At 42.8% G+C, this 20,565-nt stretch overlaps 1 protein-coding gene across 1 annotated transcript; it reads right to left on the bottom strand.

The window, feature by feature from the left end:
- Positions 1-5,452: 5,452 nt before the first annotated feature.
- NDUFB3 (NADH:ubiquinone oxidoreductase subunit B3) lies at positions 5,453-20,386 on the bottom strand. The gene is made up of 3 exons (XM_068246949.1): positions 20,269-20,386; positions 16,359-16,518; positions 5,453-5,685 (listed from the first exon to the last, which is right to left on the bottom strand). The coding sequence occupies exons 2-3, from the start codon at positions 16,514-16,516 to the stop codon at positions 5,529-5,531; spliced, it is 315 nt and encodes a 104-aa protein (XP_068103050.1). The 5' UTR covers positions 16,517-16,518; positions 20,269-20,386; the 3' UTR covers positions 5,453-5,528.
- Between the last annotated feature and the right edge of the window lie 179 nt (positions 20,387-20,565).

The following is a 20,565-nucleotide window of genomic DNA, read 5'->3' as shown; positions in this document are numbered from 1 at the left end:
TTTATCAAGGACAGGGTCAATGCAGCTAGCTATCAGGAGATTTTGGAGCACTTCATGCTTCCATCTGCTGAAAAGCTTTATGGAGATGAAGATTTCATTTTTCAGCACGACCTGGTGCCAAAACCACTGGTAAATGGTTTACCGACCATGGTATTACTGTGCTCAATTGGCCTGCCAACTCTCCTGACCTGAACCCCATAGAGAATCTGTGGGATATTGTGAAGAGAAAGTTGAGAGACGCAAGACCCAACACTCTGGATGAGCTTAAGGCCTCTATCGAGGCATCCTGGGCCTCCATAACACCTGAGCAGTGCCACAGGCTGATTGCCTCCATGCCACGCCGCATTGAAGCAGTCATTTCTGCAAAAGGATTCCCGACCAAGTACTGAGTGCTTAACTGGACATAATTATTTGAAGGTTGCCTTTTTTCGTTTTAAAAACACTGTTCTTGTATTGGTCGGATGAAATATGCTAATTTTTTGAGATAGGAATTTTGGGTTTTCATGAGCTGTATGCCAAAATCATCAATATTAAAACAATAAAAGGCTTGAACTACCTTCGGTTGTGTGTAATGAATCTAAAATATATGAAAGTCTAATGTTTTTCAGTACATTACAGAAAATAATGAACTTTACCACAATATGCAAATTTTTTTAGAAGGACCTGTATATTGTTTTTTCATGACAATCTAGGCTTTCTTTGAATAATTGTTGAATTTTATGGGCATTTTACAGGGGAAAACTAAAGGTAAATGCAAAAAATGTTTTTTTTCATATTTTACACCTCCTCATGACAAGCGCCCCAGTTATAAAACACCTCAAAAATATATTATTATTGTCCTTGTTAAAATGATACCCTATATGCCATATTTCATCACAAGTCTGCTGCGCAGTCCGCTCCGGCCCATGTGGCGGTGATCGACAGCGCCGCTCACGCAGGCGCAGTACAGGCCGACCCGGAGGACGCCCTGACGTCATCGCCGGGGACCAGGACGGAGCTGCGGCGAACGGCTGCGGTGAGAGAAGCGGCGAGGGACGTGCTGTGAGCTTGGGGCTGGAGGAAGCCCCCGGTAAGTAGTGCTTATTTTCATACATTTTGCCAGATAACTCCTTTAAGGCTAAGTATAGCTGATATAAGGGGTTAATTAGGTAGGGGTTAACACTTCACTGTAAAAGGGGGGGGGGGGGGGGGGAAGAGCAGCCGTAGCAATTAGTGCAGGAGGCAAGTCTCACGTCCACGAACCTACAGGAGCACTAAACTGGACGTAAGACTAGGGCCTGGAACCCACTAGAGCGTTTAGGGAGTGCTTTCAATCACTAGCGATTTCACTAAACATTCTGCTAATGTAAATGGATGGGACAGATTCCACTACAGGGAGTGCGATTGCATTCTAGAACATGTAGCATTTTGGGAGCGTTTCCATTCTAATGAATTGTATAGGAGCAGGGAAATCACTCCCAAAATCACTTGCAAAAAGCTATCACAAATCACTAGCGATTGCGATAGCGTTTTGCGCTTTCTAGTGAGTTCCAGGCCTTACAAGTTTGTCTGTTCTTTGACCAGCTCACAAATTCATTATTTAGGGATTAAATGCACCCCTCATTACTCCTCTTATTTAAAGGTCATTATTATGCTATAAATACTTAGATTATAAACTTCAAATGAAATGGCTAAATCTTCAGTTGTCCTGGCTAGGTCGTATTAACACAATAAAAAATGCATTTACTTCTAAAAGTACATCTCTTCAGACTCCTTCTGGTAAAAGTTCAAAGATCTGCAAAATCTATTTTTTACTTACATGAAAGGTTGGGTGGACTAGGTGCTCCAAATGTATTTGCATACTGTCAAGCAATGCAGATATCTCTAGTGTCCATCTTGAAAGGGAAGGTCATGCCACAATTAATGGCTACTTGAAATTCCAAAATTAGCTTCTCATCCTCTTCAAAACTTGGACTTTACTAACGCCTTCAATACTGTTACCCACAATTATCTGGTGCAAAAGTGGAGGAATGCGAGGTCTGGTGAAGAATCTGTGCATGGATAAGGAACTGGCTAATGGACAGGAAGCAAAAAGTTGTGGACAGTGGATCATATTCAAAATGGGTGACTGATAGTAGTGGAGTCCCGCAGGGTTCGGTACTGGCCCTGTACTCTTCAATTTATTTATTAATGACCTAGTAGATTATTTGCATTGAAGGACATCCATGGATTTAATGCCTAGGTAATCACTGGTAGTATTGTGCCAGGAATTTTATCTGATTACTATCTGGAGTTGGGAGGGTCCTCCCCCCCCCGCCCCCCTCCTTTTAGAACTACTGGTAATTGGCCCAAGCCAAGGGTGTTTGCCTTCATCTGGATCAATTAGGATAAGTGAAGGTTCAGGCAAGTAAGGTTAACGTTTTGCAAGTACTATACTTTCTGGTTGAACTCAATGGACGAATGTCTTATTTATGCCAAACTAAGTACTGGTAGCTATATAACCTTTGTCTAACCTTCACTTGGATGTACAGCATCATTGGAAAATCAGTTTTACAAGGGTTAAGATACTGTATATACCCCCCCCCCCCCCCCCCCGACTTTCACCTAAAAAAAAAAAAAAAAAAATCGTGGAAGTGATTGACTCGAATATATGCCGAGGGTAGGAAATGCAGCAGGGACCTGATAGACTGTGGGGGTCTGTAAAAAGTCCCAGAGAAGTAAATGACAGCTTTTTAGCAGTGCTGGCAGTGTAGCAGTGATGGCTTATCAGATGGGATGCTGTAGGCAAAAAGATGTTGTAGGCAACAAATTCAGATACTTTTTTGAATGTAATTTTGATGTATAAAATCCATAGGGCCTTTCCATCTTCTTCTACTAAGGAGGATGCCTGTAACTCCCCTGAGTGCCCCTGGCATAAGCAGAGTGGTGCAGGCAGCAGGTGGAATGTAAAAGGGATGCCTGTGACTCCCCCGAGTGGCCCTGGCATAAGCAGAGTGGTGCAGGTAGCAGGTTGAATGTAACAGGGATGCCCGCGACTCCCCAAAGTGGCCCCAGTATAAGCAGAGTGGTGGGGGCAGCGGGTGGAATGTAAAAGGGATGCCTGTAACTCCCCCGACTAGCCCTGGCATAAGCAGGGTGAAGCAGGCAGTGGGTGGAAAGTTTTTACACTGACATACTGAAATATGCAGATTTCAGAGCTGTAAATGACACTTTCTTTCCAATCTGAATCAAAAAGCAGTATAATTCTAATTGATAACTAGTTATAGACCATAAAACTATTGCAGAGAAGCATTGAATAGATAAAGGTCAATAGTCTACAATTGGTGCTGTAAAACCATTTTAAACTCATTTACAAAGTAAGGCTTTGTTCACATCTAAAATTGAAATCGCTGACGCCAGCGATTTACTATTTTGTGGGCGATTTTTTTTTCCTCCTCTCAGCGCTCGGGTGGGCGCTGTGGTTTTTGTAAAGCACTTTTATAAGCGCCTTTGCAGAGCAATTGCGTTTTTTCACTTCCTGACGTCAGTCAGGATGTGAACTTTTTGAACCGGAAAATAATAAATACAATGTATTTATTGTTAAAAGCGCCTGGGAAATCGCTATGCAAATTGCTTCTTCAAGTGTTTTGCAATTTCCCTATACCTTCTATTGAGGCAAAACGCCTTAAAAATGGTACAGGCACCGCTTTGCTGAGCGGAAACGAACCGCTCATATGTGAACTCTCTCATAGGGAATCATTGCACAAGCGTTTTCAGGGCGATTTTCAAAATCTGCTGCGCTTGAAAAATAGGCTGAAAACGCCCTAGATGTGAACGAGCCCTAAGACTGTGTTGTTCCAGGAATGTCCTATTAAGTGTAATTATACATGAGCGTTTTCACTCCTTTTTAAAACTTTATTTAATGCTGCAATGTACCACTACTGCTGACGTTTGCACCATAAGCAAGTGCAGAGTTTACATGACACATGTTGGAATATAGCACAGCATTCAATAAAGGTTTAAAAAGGACTCATGTAACATTTTTAAAGAATTGGTGTAATCATACATTTGAGTTTAAGTACCCCCTATTAAAGAACTAGCGTAATCATACATTTCTGAGTTTAAAGGATACCAGAGCTGAAAGGTTCTGGTAAAAACTGAAGCTGTAGGGGGTAATAATCAAAATACTCACCACGGCTCCCATTCCCCTGCGCCTGCCACTCTTCTCCGGTCAGTCCCGTTCTCCTTGGCGAGTTTGGCGACTCCAAACCTGGACATACTGCACTGCGCCTGTAACATCACCCGGCATGGCCACAGGGGAGCAGAACGGAGGACATACTGTGCATGTGCAGTGCAGTATGTCCACGTTTGGTGTCGCTGAAGGCGCCCAGGAGAACGGAACTGACTGGAAAAGAGTGGCGGGGGAAAGAGGTGAACGGGAGGCGCGGTAAGCATTTGATTATTGCCCCCTACCCTGTACAGCTTCAGTTTTTACCAGAACCTTTTGGCTCTGGTATCCTTTAAGCACCACCATTAATCAATTATTTCATATGGTGTCCAACACTAATTGGCCAACATGTTGACTTTTTAAGGTGGCCATACATTAGCCGACCTACCAACCAATTGACCATCCAATTTGATTATTATAATCGAATTGGATGAAAATTGGTGCTGCCAAGTGCATGCCCGACCGACAAAGCGACCAATTCAGGGACAAAAATTGGCCACACGGTCGATCGAGCATGCTGGAAGATGTCGGGCCGAAGTTGGTTGGTCGGGTGTGTGGCGGTATTGTGGCCGATTTGCGACAAAACTCCCGCCGCTGCAATGTATAAATGTATGTAGTGTGTGTGCATTTATACATTACCTGTACGGTGTCAGCCTTCACACGGTTTCCTTCCATCTCGCCGAGTTCCGCATACATGCCGGCGGCCCATAGCGTCTGACGTGACGTTATGTGCCGCTAGCGTGTATGCGGCTGTTACCCGGTGAGATGGACGGACACCGTGTGGAAGCTGCTACAGGACAGGTAATGTATAAATGCACACACACTACATACATTTATACATTTTGGGGGCAGCAGCCGGGTGGATGCGGCGGGCTTAGCCGATTCCCTGATGATTTCATTCTGAAATTGGATGGGAATCGGCCCATAGTGTATGGGCAGATTCGACAAATTTATCTCTAATCAGATTTGATTAGAGATAAATTTGTCTTTTGGTTGAATCTGCCCATAATCTACTAATGTATGGCCACCTTTAGGAGTAGGACTAGAGATACAAATGTTTTTATTGTCAGTTTATTTTCACTTTGCTTTGAATTGCTATTTGTCTGGCTGTAGTGCAAGTTCTTTAGTCATATTTTCTATGTTAAATTACCTTGATCAAATATGCAGATCAGGAAGTCAGAAATTTTCCAAATGGTTACAGCCACTTTGTCCACACACCAGCACTTTGTAAAAGAAGCTAAGATACAAAATGGCAACACACCCAAGTTAGGACAGATACAGGTTTAATAAGGTTCATTTTAAGCAGTCCATGAGAAATTAAGGTACATCCTTCTTTCATGTTTTAATGGTGTCCATCATCCTTCTTGGGAGGAAAAAGTGCATACTCCACTCCAAGTGCCACAACAAAGGCTGCAAAGCCCCATTTAAAACCCTTGAAGAGAACTTGCCCTACGGTAACGGGCTTAGCAAAGGCTCCTGAATATCTCCAGGCTTCATTTCTGTAACAAAAAACAAAACAAAAACAGAAAAAAAATATTGTAAACCAACTAAAAAAATAAATAAAATAAAAAGAACTCTATTAATAATTAGCATAACAAAAAAGTCAAGGAATGAGAGTAGTAATGCAATCCAATTATTATAAGTGAAATAGAGTTTAAGGGTAGCCTTACCACCTTGCTTGCGCAGCTAGTTTACACAGATTTCCTGATAGTGTTTGACGTTCCTGCTGGGACCTTTACTGCTTTATCACAAATACAATGCAAAGTATGGTCACTCTAAGGTCACGTGCTGCAAAGACAAATCTGAACTTGAAGTCCTCTTCCCCCCCATCCCATATGCTGGGCATACACGGGTCGATCCGGCGGCCAATTAGCCGCCGGATCGACTCCCGCCACGTCCCCGCCGCATCCCTGCTCGTCCGCGCGTGCACCCGAATCGATTGATTCGCCGCTATTGTCCGGCCGCGGGTATCGAGCGCGGAATTGATCCCCACTGTGATCGGACAAGTCGGATATTATCAATCAAGCCATCAGCAGCTCGATTGATAAGGGGGCATCGAGCCGTGTATGCCCAGCAATTCACTCTCAATATGTTTGTTATTATTATTACAAATACCGTAATGGTTGTTGCAAGTCTTACTTAGCCATCTGTCTCTACCCACAGTATATGCTCCATCTTATTGCCTGAGGAAGCGGGTCACTCCCGTGAATCGCGTTGTATTTTAATGGAGTATGTAAAATGGTTTTGCTGAAAATTGGTTGGCATTTTCTGGTGTCTGCCCGGAGGAGGCAAGTCCGCCAATACCTTCTCATTTTTAAAGGTTTTAGATCTTTTTATCCTTCTGGCGCCTCTGTATCCATACTACATTAAATCTGAAGTTGAGCTTGTAGTCAGATTCTTCTGATTCTTCCTGACTTTGGGAACCACTGGAGTCCAACAGGATATCAATTGGAGGCAGGCTGAGCATGTATTTTTCATATAGCTGCACTGAAAGCAGAATTACCATCCGTCCACATTGTAGTCTCTTAAAAGTTATCCCCAGATTAAAATAATTACTGTATATGGGAGACGCGAGGGCAAGTATGTCTATTAAAACTGAATTAAGCACCCTTTGAAGAAGTGATACATCGGGTCACTAATTTCATGATTTAGGAGCAGTTGACTGGCATTTTTCTTGACAGATGCACCAAGGTAGACAAAATCTGGAAGCCCTGGAAGGACTATCTGGCTGCCTCTGCTAGTGGATGATCCCTTGGGATAGATGGGCGCTGTTGCCTCATGAATGATATAGAGGGCCTCCCTGTTTTGGGGCTTCCTTTTCTTATCCTTAATTTATGGGGTTCAGGGGAGGGGATTTTCGGAGGTCCTTGCTAGGGGCTGACCTGCCATCCTGGGTCTGAGGGTCTCTTGGCTCTATGGGAGTAGTTGTCTTCAAAAACTCTAAATATAATTCAACACTGAATGATGAATAAGATAATTCCATGCACCATTCCAATGATAATCATAATGCAATAGTAGAGAAAAGAATTGGCTCTTGGGTGCATGGAAGTACAAAAATAATTTATTTAGATTAATATAGAATGAAAAAAAAAAAAAAAACATAATATGCATAATCATAGAAAATAGCAATCTCAAAACAGGGGCCACCATAAGCACCAGGGGCTGCAGCGTGGCCCTGTTTTAGATTGCCATTTTCTGAATTATGCATATTAGGTTTTATTTTTCGTTCTATATTTATCTAAATAAATTATTGTTGTACTTTCATGCACCCAAGAGACAATTCTTTTCTCTGTTGTTGCATTAGTTGTCTTCTCCCTCTGTTTCTACAGGACAGTCCACTGTGATTGATGATGTTTGTATTGAGTTTGCGTTGTATGTTTTTTGTGTCTCAAATCTTAATGTACTGTTTCAGTTGTGACTGGGGATCCCCTCTATCTTTACAGCTGCCTTCTGGCAACTGTTATTTGTCTTAATCCTGAAACCTCAATAAAACTGTTTGAAATAGAAAACTGAATTATGCAGCAGCGTAATAAAGTACAGAAAGGTTCTCATCACATAATTTATACTTGTATGGTACATGTCACTGGGTTAAACCCCATGAAAAATGCAGCTTACTGACAGCAGTTGGTGTCATATTAATCCTGTAATGAATACGTCCATATAAAATCACTGAGGGCTGGTTCACACTTGGCGCTTTTCAGCAGCAAAACACTGCTACTAATGTATCCCTATGGATACATTCAGACTGCGGCGCTTGCGATCAATCGCAAACACACTGCATGCAGCATCTTTTGGGCAATTCCTCTGTGATTCTCGATCTATTGACGGGAATCAGCACTGCGTAATATGTTGGCGCTTTATAAATACAATAAATAAATAAATCACAAGCGCAAATCACGCTAAAATCATGAAATTTTGTTGCCGAATCGCGATTGCGGACCCACCGCGATCGCCGGGAAGCATCTGGAAAGCGCCCAATGTGAAGTGGCCCTGAAACATTTAATAAAATTACAGTTGCAGGTTTTTCCTTGAAAATCTTTTGTCCATCTTATCCAGCACATGATAACCACAGAAAGTCAGGTACACATTGTCTAGCCCTGGCTCAACATGCTGACGCCCATCTGATTTCGGCCCCTTCACCATATTTGTGTTTCCAGACACAATTTTGGTAATGTGATGTGACACGATACCTACGGACATTAGATGTGCACAGACTGCACTGTCAGATCAGATCTCATCCATGCAGAATCGCATCCATCATTTGTGATTCACTGTGGAATTGCAAAGCACAGTTGAAAACAATTTACCGCCTTATTATGAAAGGTGATGGCACTGGTGTTTCCCGATGCATACAAGTAAGGAAGGGGCCTAATCCTCAGCCCATCCCTTCGCTTGATGGAGATTGGGTGCACAGTGATCAAGTGGAAATCAGTAAGCAAGTTTGAGTGAGCTGCAGACATTCCATAATAGTATTTATGTATCTGTTTTACCACTTCCGAACCGCGCTGACTGAAATCTACGCCCTGTTTGGAACCTGTTATTCCTGCCAGGGCATAGACTTCAATTATCCCTGCCTTATGCTCCCACCGATCTCGCCACTGCAGCCCCCTCACTCTGCCGTCGGTATGACAGCAGAGCTCCCTGAGCCGGTCAGGAGCAGATTTCATTGGCTCCTGACCCCGTGATCACTGTAACCAATAACATTGGCTCACATTGATGACAGGGTCAGGAGCCAATGAAATCGCCTCCTGACCAGCTTAGTGATTGCTTCCATCATAGGGACGGCAGAGCAAGGGGGCTACAGCGACGGGAGAACGGTGGGTCAGTGCAGGGTGACATCAGTAAGTGCAGTTTTTTCAAACCAGCAGTCTCTGGTCCTTGAGGGGCCAGAGACTGCTGGTACGGAAAGGGTTAAGATGCTAAGAAGGTCTTCAGGGTAAGAAATGTAGACAATGTCACAGTGAATTCATATCCATGTACTTGAATTTTTTTTTTGCACCCTTAATCACTGAAAGATTTTTCTACTCATTCTCATGACCTCAACTGACAATGGCATTACAAAGATACTAAAGAGACTTATTTCCACTACAGGCTTGTGTTTTGTGTGTGGAAATGTGCATGTTTTTACATGAAAAGATTTTGTGAATTTTCACATGTCTATTCATATATATTTTCCTCCCCTCCTCCTTTGCTTCCTTGTTAAAATGTATGCATGAGTGATCCGGAAAAATAATCGGGACAAGGAATCCAGAGGCTCTATACCTTGCATTAGTGGAGGTGGGCAGGGCCCAGCACCAGCAGCGGTGTCAGTGACAGTAGCTCCGCCTCCTTGCACTTGCATCAGCGCAACGTCGTTATTACATGGCGCGGCATGCTGATGAAGGGGATGAAAGTGTCAAACTTTATCCAACACTTAGATCCACATAGAGTGGCACTGGCCAGCAGGGTTGGACATAGTCTAACCTGTACAGGATGGTGCGGTTTCATCGGCAACAGAGCCATCAAGCCACATGTCAAACTATGACCGACATTGGACCAATGGAGGAAAAGTTTGAGTCAGAAAGCACAAAAGGCAAAGCCTACAGAAATACAGTATAAAATATAAAATTAAAAGAATAAAATTCAAAAGGAGCACTTGAAAACAGACAAGATCAGCAGATATTCTTTCACCGCTTCCAGATGGCGATGACTGAGATCTACGCCATGTTTGGAGGCTGTTATTCCTGCCAGGGCAGAGATTTCACCTCACTGTCACTACGCGCTCGTCACTCTCTGTGCGCCACAGCTCACTCACCCTGCCATCTCTATGATGTGAACAAATCCCATCGGTTGTCCCTTATGCAGCTTCGGCGGAACTAGTCAGACGGGCACAGGAGTGCTCGGGCAGCCATCACTTAGCCCTTACACACCATTATTCTGGTAAGCACCATCTTCCTTCCCTCTTTGGGTCTCTGCATATCCAGCTACACAGTTTTTTCAATCCTCTTACCTTATCCTTCCCATCCTCTCACCTTCCCAGTCTTATTATTTTTTCACCCTTCACCTTGGTTTCACGTAAATCTATTATCAATATGTCTTTTATTAGGCATTCAGCTAGCACATGAATTGTTATAGGGCACTTTCGTTATAACATGTTTGCTATTGTTATTTGTGTGTTTCCACACTTTACCCTTCTTGTCATTTTATCCATTGCTATTTAGATTGGATTCATATTCACTAATGAGTAATTACACTATGCACTTTACAGCGACTCATTGTAATTGGGTTAGATAGTATCAACTGTTGGTCTGTGTGCCCTCATTTTTTCTGCAACGCAGTGTGTTTTTCAAAATACCTAAACATTGTGATAATATTTTTCTATAGATTTTTTACAATAACACTGTGTACACTTCTAAAACTTTTGATTGCAGTTGTTTGAGGCCACACGATCCTTGTGACTGTATTGGTCAATTATTATTAAATATTGGTGCTACCTTATTTATTTATGTTATTCGGGGCCTTTTGTGGCTAAACTGATGGCTGACCTTGGTTTTAAATGTTTTTAAATATGTAAGTTGGCTGAATAAACTTATTTTTGGAAATTCATACTCTGTCTTGCATCAAATTCTGTTTATTTCAGACAGATAGAGATATATAGGGGTTGTCTTTTTCTCTTTTTGTATTAATAGTCTAAATCAGGTCTAACGACCTACTTCCCCCCCATATATACATACCTAAATAGCAATTACTGATTGCTCTACTATGCATGCTTGTTTTTCTTTTGAGTTTTAACAAATCCCATTGGCTCACATTAATCAGGAGCCAAAGAAAGCGGCTCCTAACCATCTCACAGAGCTCAGCTGTCAGAGACAGCAGAGCGGGTGGGCTGAGGCTATGCATGTGCAACGTGAATGGTGGCAGTGGCGATTCGTCGGTAGGCAGCGTTTTTTTGTGCCATCGGTCTCTGGTCCAGAAACCACTGGTACTGAAGGGGTTAATAGAGGATGGCAACCTTAATAATTCCATATTTTGTTTTCTTTTTTTTAAAGTTTTGGATAGAGTGGAGAAATGTCTATGAAATGATTAGTGTGTATTTTTCCACTAGTGACAACAACCAATCAGATTCACGCTGCAAAATGAAACCAAGACTGATTGGCTGTTTTGTGCAACTGCACCATTCTTGCATATCCTTGATAAAATCAGCTCCAGTGTATTCTCTCATGTTTGTAGATTGTTGAAGCCAGTATGCTAAGACAATAGGCCTCAATTCACAGAGCTTTATCAAACACTTTATCAAACGTTTGATAAATTACCTCATGGCTAAAATCTAATTTTGAATTCACTAAGGTGTTACATATTTATCGAATGTTTTACCGATAAAATGTTCAATAAATATATAACACCTTAGTGAATCCAAAATTAGATTTTACCCATGAGGTAATTTATTAAACGTTTGATAAAGTGTTTGATAAAGCTCCGTGAATTGAGGCCTATGTCATAATGTTTTTTTTTATTTGAGCTTTGACAGAACAAACCAGTTCTGCTGCAGAATTCAGCAAGTCAATATTATGCCTGAACACAGCTGAAGAATGCAATCATATATTTACTTCGCCCTTTAAACATATCAATGTCCCAACACAGGCTCATACAGATTGAAGCTTCATGTCATTTAGCTAGAAACTGGAGGTCGACTCACCTTTCCTCTGATGATGTGTTTAAAGGGAACCTAAACCGAGAAGGATATGGATTTTTCCTTTTAACCACTTCACCGCAAAGGCGTTTTTACCCTAACGGACAAGAGCGATTTTCACCTTTTAATGCTCTTCCTTTCATTTGTCAATAGCTTAATCACTACTAATCACAATGAAATGATCTATATCTTGTTTTTTTCACCACCAATTGGGCTTTTTGGGGTTGAAAAAAATACACTATTTCTCCAGTTTTCTCCCCTATAGTTTTAATATAAACACTGCTACCGTGCATAAAACCCACACATTTTATTTGCCTATTTGTTCTGGTTATCACAAGATTTTAATTATGCCCCTAGTACAAAGTATGGTGAGAATACAGTATTTGGAAATAAAGGTATATTTTTTCTTTGGTGGTATTTTTCCACTATTTTCACATGCACGGGAATGCATGCACGCACGCACGCACGCACGCACGCGCACATGCACACTGTCTGACTTATAAAAAACATCCTGGAGCCATTAAGAGGCTCTAGCAGGACGTTTTTATAAGTCAGCTTGTAATTAAGTGGTTAACATAATACCAGTTGCCTGGCTCTCCATGCTTGTTTCAGGTCTGTGATTCAGCCACTACTGCAACCAAAGAGGACTGCCAGGCAAATGCCAGGCAACTGGTATTGTTTAAAAGGAAACCTCCATATCCCTCTCAGTTTAGGTTCCCTTTAAAAAGAGACTGAAGTCTCCAGAAAAGCATCTTTTTATTTAAAAAAATGTGTTTAACATGTTTAACATAAACCGTCGCATCCCCACCGCTCTAATCTAACTAAATCCCCCCTAACTCCCCGGGGGGATATCCGGGGAGCGCTTCCGTGAGAGGCAGAGCTATGAGCCACAGCTCTGCCTCTCAGCGCGTCTGTCAGCCCAGATCGCCGGCTCTCCCCCGCCCCTCTCAGTCTTCCTTCACTGAGAGGGGCGGGGGAGAGACGGAGATACGCGGCTGATAGATGCGAATGGAGGCAAAGCTCTGCCTCCAACAGCAGCAAAATCCACGACCAAGAAAGTCGTGGATTTTGTGGGGGAGAGGGAGGGGGGATTTAGTTAGATTACAGCGGCGGTTTAGGTAGGTGTGACACCATCGATATGACATATTGAATGCGTCATGAAGCCACTAACGCAAGTCTCTTTGCAAAACCACCCAAAATGACATTTCGGTTTAAAAGCACTAGTTTTTTTCCCTCTCTCCTTCCTGCCTGTTAGCACACACTGGTTCTAATTACCAAGCTTTTCTCACCTCCGTGTGACAAAGGGATATCTCACACCTACTCTCTTTTTCAGACTGATAGGCACCGACCCAGCACATAGCAGCCTTCTGGCCTGAGTTCAAAGCAGACCTGGAGGCACCGATCTCAGCAGGGTTTGTCACCTGGCCCCATGTCCTGAGAGATCAAAAGAATCCATCTCCCAGCTGACCCCCATGTGGCCCTGAGATACCCAATATTTCCCTCATAATTCATGGCATAGGAAGTTCCTAGGCCACTGAAAAGTGCACAAGTTGTGAGGTTCAACTTGGTGCAGGTGCTGAGAGAATTTGGACCAGCTAGCTACTTCCAAACCCAGGCTGCAAGGGGGAGAAGTAGAAAATGGGTTATGAGTAATATCTGCTCCTCGTGTTTGGTATTAGCAGATTCACACACTTACGCTGATTATGAATATTCACTCGGGTTCTTGATGGTACCTACGGGCACGCAGAGAGCGGCCAAAACATGAATTGGCCCAAAATCTCTCCCTGCCTAAGGGGGCACTGCCTTATTCTAATTGCACAAGGCTGGACTTGTACATGTCATAACCCCTCCCACCTACAGTGCGGAACAAAACCCATTGACACACAGCGTCCATTACCTGAAATCCTGGCCTCATAACATCTTGGCAGCCAGCGGGACACTGGCGCAAAATCTCCTTCTTGGATTTCTCACAAGCCGCATGGCAACCGCCATCTTGGACTTTCCTCCAAAGACTTGCGATTGCCGCATGGAATACCAATAACGGTATTTGAACTGTATATTAAGACATTCTGTTTCTTTTCATCTCTACTCTCTTTCTATCAAATCAATCTGTTCTAAAGTAAGCTGTGTGTGTATGTAGATTTAGAATAAAACTAACGATTTTTATCGTTCAGTCTTGTGCCTGTTCTGGTCATCTGATTGCTGCTATAACGAATCTGCCCTCTGAAGAGTCAGTCATACTACCGCATTGTTTTAGGATTTTCTTATAAATTGTTGATTTGCTAGCTAGGCTGTAAATAACAGTTTCTTCCTTCTAGGATTAGCTAGTATCCGATTTCCTGTGCAAAATCAATAACTTTAGTTTCTAGATTGGATACAATCGAGATTGCAACATATATGGACCCAGTAACCTTTCTTTAACGTCACATTGCTCACAGTTTTTAAGCTGTCGGAAGTGACTATTCCCGAACGGTGACTGGAGCATGTCGAACGTGATTGGGCTGGCTACCATATTATGATAGCGTTGGGATCTCTTCGCCCTATCAATCGGAGAGTGGTGGCAGTGTATTTACCCGATTTCCAGCGCAAAATCTATATTTTTAGTTTACCGATTGTACGTACAATCGGGATTGTACATGTATGAGCACCTCCAACCAATCTTAACCATTTACTACGCACACAGTGAATTTGCCTCCAGCAGTCTCTAGTGCATGAGACCTGCATGGCAACAGTGGCCTAGTAATAAGAGATTGGTGAGGGACTGTCCCATTACATATTGTCGGCAGCTGCGCGACCAATCTTCATTGTCAGTCTGTTCACCGTACTTCCTGCGTATGCTAACAGGAGCAGATTAGACGGGATTGGCACGCTCTGTCGCATTAACCTTTCTCCCTCTGACAATCCAGCAACTGGTCTCGTTGTCCGTCTGCACCCGTACTTCCTGCGTACGCTAATGGGAGCAGATCTCGACGGGATCGCGGGGCTTGATTGTCACAGTAGGGCTAACATGTAAAACACATTTTTTAAATAAAAAGATTTCAGGAGACTTCAGTCTCTCTTTAAGCAACTGACAGGGCTGATTCACTTTACAAGAGCTGTTTAAGCGCTAGAGATTTGAAAAGCTCTTGCTAATGCAATGCTATGGGGGATTTTTACAAAATCACATTGATCCAGTGTGAACACACACATAGGATAACATTAGCAAAAGCTTTTAAAGCCACAAAGCGCTCAGAAAAGCACTTGTAGTGTGAACGAGCCCTTATGCAGTGGTTCTCAAACCTATTCTCGTGACTACCCAACCGTGCATGTTTTGTAGGAAACCTCACCCATGCACAGGAGGGGTAAATAGTGTTTCAGCTAGGTGGATTCTATGTAGGAGTAAAGAGGTTTAATCTGCACCTGTGCAGAGGTTTCTCCACTTGAAGCCAGTAAAAAGGGCAATTAAGGCGTCCTGAACAGAAGGGCGCTGCCATTCGCAGCAATGATAAAGGCTGCAATTAGCATAATGCCCGCTATTTATTGCTGTAATTTGCACAGCGGGTAGCCCGGGCGACTGCTATTTTACACCCAATTTACCACTCATTGTGGCTTTGTGACAAGAGTTAAGATCCGTGAAGGGGGTGTTGGGGCGATAAATATTAAATATTTGTATAAAATATTAGTAAATGTTACTGATATCTTACTATGGTAATTCAGTAGTAGAATATTAGTAATCTTACTGATATTCTACTAGCGGTTATACCCGGCACCTCTTTTTTCCAGGCGCCTTTATTACATGTACGCTTTTCCACTAGTGTAAGGCGATAGACACACTGTGAGCGATTTTCTGAGCGCTTTTCTAACCATGATTTTAATGTAAGTCAATTGGTACTTTTAAAAAAAAATGCTCAGAAAGCACTGATGGTCAAAAAATTGTTTAGAAAGCGTTCACAGTGTGTTTACAGCCTAAGATATTCTTTTCTCAACAATGGTTCTAGCAAACACAGTAGATGACTTTATAAACAGACCGGATAACTTCTTAAAAGAGTAGAATATAGAGCGCTACCTACTTTTCCCATAATTAACAATAGAATGCAGACGAATGTTGTACGGGAAACCCAACTGCTCCTGCAGTTACATGGGTTTCAACCTGGAGACCATTCCTCCCCCCCCCCCCCCCCCCCCCCCCACACACACACACAGCTAGTGATGTCAAACACTGCACATCCATAGCATCCCACATGAAAAAGTGAGCATAAAGCATGGTCCACACCTTTAATTGTGATTTGCCAATCACTGACCAATTTTACCACCTTCACGTAGTGTGAGAGCTTACCTACACAACCTAATTTATAGTATTCAAAATATGTTGGCCCTCATGCTACATGGAGGTGATAAAATTGACAAATTATTGGCCAATCCGAATTGGATATGTACATGTCCCAGTTCAGTCCATAGGTTTTATCTGAGCACTATTCATGGAATGTTTAAAGCAAGAAAAATGTTAGCCTTAGTAAACCATACCTTAACCATGGATCTCTCAAACCCCTCCTTTGTAGTCTGGCCTGTACAGTTTCCAGGGGTGTCCCCTCTATCTTCCACTGCTTGTAATCTGGCAAATGCAGCTTCTCATGTCCATGGTGCTCATGCCCATGTCCATGGTGTTCATGTCCGTGGGCCATACCTGTGAGAAGTTTTAGACATTAAATAAACTTGCCGTTTCCTTCACCAAAATAAAGAAAATCCTGCAGTGAACACATACTTGCTAGTGATGATTACAACACTTCCCCTACATGCAAATCTCTATTGACCCAGGATTGAAGCCTTTAGCTGCTACTTAAAGCAAACCCGAGGAGGCATGTGTGCAAAGTCAGATATCTACCTAAGTAGTGGGAAGCCTCTGGATGCTCCAGAGGCTTTCCATATCGTTCTTGACCCTGCCACCGTGTAAAAGTGTGGCTGTATTGTGCATGTGTGAGAATGATCCATGCCTGCCCAGTAGCACAAAGCTGCTCGTGCATGGAGGAAAAAGGCATGCATGAGCAGTGGCGTGCTACTGCGCAGGTGCAGACCATATACTCATGCATGTACAGTAAGGCTGGTACTCTTACACTGATAGGAGCGCGGTTACATGAGCATATCTTACGAGCCCTTGTCGGATAGGCTTAGAGGAGAGAGAGAGAAATAACCTGTTCATCATATCACTGCTTAAAGTCACTAACTGACCAACCTTTGCCTTCTATGTTAATGGTCTAAAGGCCCATACACAATGATAACTACTGTCCCTGCCAATAATCCGGCGTGTGTACAGCAGCCCGACATCCGACCAGCTATGCACCAGGTGGATCAATGCAGCCAAGCGAAGGCCGATAGCTTTGTTCTCCCTGTCCACAGTGTGATATTACATCTGTACTGCTTCATCCCTTTGCACTGCAACTGAACGCATTGATCAGCATTGTGTCTATATGGACTTGGCCCAGCAATGTTGCCCCGAGGGACCTGGTCCCGATCCCCATTGGGTTACATCCATCTGGCATGTGTACGGGCCTTTAGACAATAGGCCTAAAAGGGGACACAAGCGGATAAATGGACATGTCAAAGGATCCGTTCAGTCAATGTATCCGTTGCCTCTATTGTAGTAGGGGGAACGCAAGTTCCCATCTTGTATGCCTTTTCCAGGCACCGCATACGCCATGGATGCTGACTGGCACAATTAAGTTCTATAGAAACGGACTACAACTTCTCACTAGTGCTTTCAATGGAAGTTGGAAAAAAAACAATTTCTTGTTTGCACTCTGCTGCCAGGTAGAAGTTAAAATTAGCAGAAACATTAGCCCAAGCCATAAATTAAGTAGGTTTGATGGTGGTAGAATGAAATAAAAACATAAAAAAATCCACTCAAAACCAGGACTTTTTGCGGTTTGTTGTCAAAGCATGCTACAACATACTCTTATGGAAACAAAAACGTATACATCGACAGACAGCAGATCTGTTAAAAATGTTAATGGGTTTGATAATGCTAATTCATAGTTAGTTTGATGTCCTGTTGAGATAAGTTAGAATAAGCAATGAACAGGTATTGAAGATTTACGTTACCTTATACACTTGTGTATAAGCCTAATTTTCAGCACGCAAAATGTGCTGAAAAGTTACCCCCTCTGCTTATATGCGAGTCAGTGGAACAGAACAGATAGTGAAGCAGGTTTTGTTACTGGCAGAGGAGCTTAAGGATCTTGCACAAGTGATCCTGCTCTTGCCAGCTGGCTCCCTGCTATGTCTGTGCCTTGCATCCCCTGCAACATAGTGTGCAGAGTGTGCTGCTCAAGACTACCTGTGTCCCCTGGCTTGTGGAGTGTTAGCAGTGCAATGATCGGGTGTTCTTCCTGTGTGGCAATTGCTGTGTCTCATGTCTATGACGCCATGTAGTGGTTTTTGAAAGAAAATTGGGTCCCTCGGCTTATATGCGAGTATATACAGGTATATTCATCATTGGACTTTGCTAGCATTTTAAGGCATTGGAGTACTGCATTGTTGTTATGCGAGCTATAAGAATAAGCCTATTGTACATTTTGCCAAACCAGCAAAGGGTGGATGTAGCCTTTAAGAACAACTATTAAAGAAACTGTCCTTCTTTAAAACCCACATACCTATAGAACTTTTAGCCAGCAACAATAAAAAGCTTTTCAAAGGTCTCTCATCACAGCCTGTGTTTAAAAAAAGGCTTTGTTTATAAGCAGTTTGTAACAGTTTGTGTTGGCGTCAGGCTAGAGCTATACCATGTAGATAGGATTACTCATATACAGATATTTGGAGCCTGCTGCTGCTATTAAATTTAAAAAAAAAATCATATCGTATACACCAATTATAGTGTGTGTATAGCCCAAGCCTTTATTTACTTTGGTGAAAAAAGTGACAGCTACAACTCTGCTATTATTAATCGATAAACCATTTCTGGAACCATGCACACAATTTTATATTGGTATTACCCCATTTGCAGAGTTTGGCAGCTTTTTGTTAAAGTCCTGTTTGCTCCTCTACCAAGATCTAACCATTTTAGGAAAGTTGAAAGTCCTGGCTTTCTTTTGCACCAGGTCCTGAGTTGGTGTAATGCTTTGTTCCCAAGAGGGTTTTGAAAGAAGGGTGTCCTCTGCACTTGGCTGGAGAAAGTGTGATTACTGAAGTACAGAACGAAGTCAACATTAATGATCAGAAGCACACCCAGGAGGTTGTCTTCTCCTTTCAAAGGGGTCTCATTATAGAGGAAGAATGAGCAGCCCAGCTATACCCCCTTGTCTCCTCTCTCTGTGTTACTGGCCGGGGCTGGAGACTCAATTCCAACATGCTCTCTGCAGCCAAGTGCAGAGGACACCCCTCTTTCAAAGCCCCCTAACTTGCGAATGAGGCATTGCACTGACTCGGGACATGATGCAATGGAAATCCAGGACTTTCAGCTTTCCAAAAATGGTTAGATCTTGGTAGGGGAGAAACTAGAACTCAAACAAGAAGCTGCCAAACTCTGCAGATGGCATAATACGTAAGTACCTTTTTATTTCACAATTTTAAGTAACAACTACAAAGGAAAAAAAACAAGACACTATAAAGAAAATAAGTAACACACAGGGATTTGAATATATCCAATAACAGATTGGCAAAAAAACCATGCACAACAAAGAGAGGTACAGACTACAAATTAACAAGCTGACACATCATTGCCTTCCAGCGGTTCTCGAGGTGTGCTTAGCTTCTAAGGGTAACAATGGTTAATTTTCATATCAGTGTTCTCCCCAGGCTCTTTTAGCCGGGTGCTCCACCCGGCTAGATTTGGTGACCACCCGGCTGTCATCGGCTCACCTCTTCACCTCCTCCTATGCTGTAAGCACAGTTGCCCTGCATTTTCATCGTGTCCCACCCGGCTACTTTTTCATGCCACCCGGCTACTATTTCATGCCACCCGGCTGGAAAAAAATTCTGGGGAGAACACTGCATATATTCAGCAGTGATGCACTGGGAGACATCTCAAGCTCACTCCAACCTGAATTATCGCAAATGTTCTGTTTTAAGAAAGCAAACTATTGTTTTTCATGCACAACAAAGTGAGACACACAGTAATATAAACAGTATTCAGAAGGATAAGTTCAATCCCCCTTTTATCCCTAAGTCACAGTCGTGGGGTGAGGTTTCAACATAGAAATCGTCACTGCAGTGTAGCTGGAATCACATGTGGATATGGGCCCAAAATCTCGTGAAATCTTTGTGATTTATAGTACAGGGAATGGGTCAAAGATTCTATCATATATATGTATTTATCCTTCCAAGTAGAAGAAGGGCGATGAGTTGGAGGACGACTTTTAGTATGCAGCTGACGGGCGATGTACTTTTTTTTATTTATTCATTAGTAATCATATAAATATAACAATTGCATCCAACACCTTACCTGCACTGATATCCTCCTATAGGGGGGCACTTCCAGCAAGCGGAAACGGAAACCACTCTCTGTCATAGAAGCTAGCATAACCTTGTAAAAAACCTTTCTGAATGTGATGTTAATAAAGTTATTGAAAAAGCCCTCTGCTCATAACTCATGCAGTACCGAGGAGCGAAGGCTAAGCCTTCATCCAATCAGCAGCAAGGTAACTAAAGGGAGGCTTGATACGCAAACAGCTGTGCTCCGCTTCCGCATGACGTGGGCTCTGAGCAGCACACCAATCAGGGCGGCGCTTGCTTGCGGAGC

This window comes from Hyperolius riggenbachi, chromosome 7 (genome assembly GCF_040937935.1).
Source record: "Hyperolius riggenbachi isolate aHypRig1 chromosome 7, aHypRig1.pri, whole genome shotgun sequence".
NCBI classification, from domain to species: Eukaryota; Metazoa; Chordata; class Amphibia; order Anura; family Hyperoliidae; genus Hyperolius; species Hyperolius riggenbachi.
Note: the sequence above shows the minus strand (reverse complement) of the source record. Positions and strands in the feature narration are given on the sequence as shown.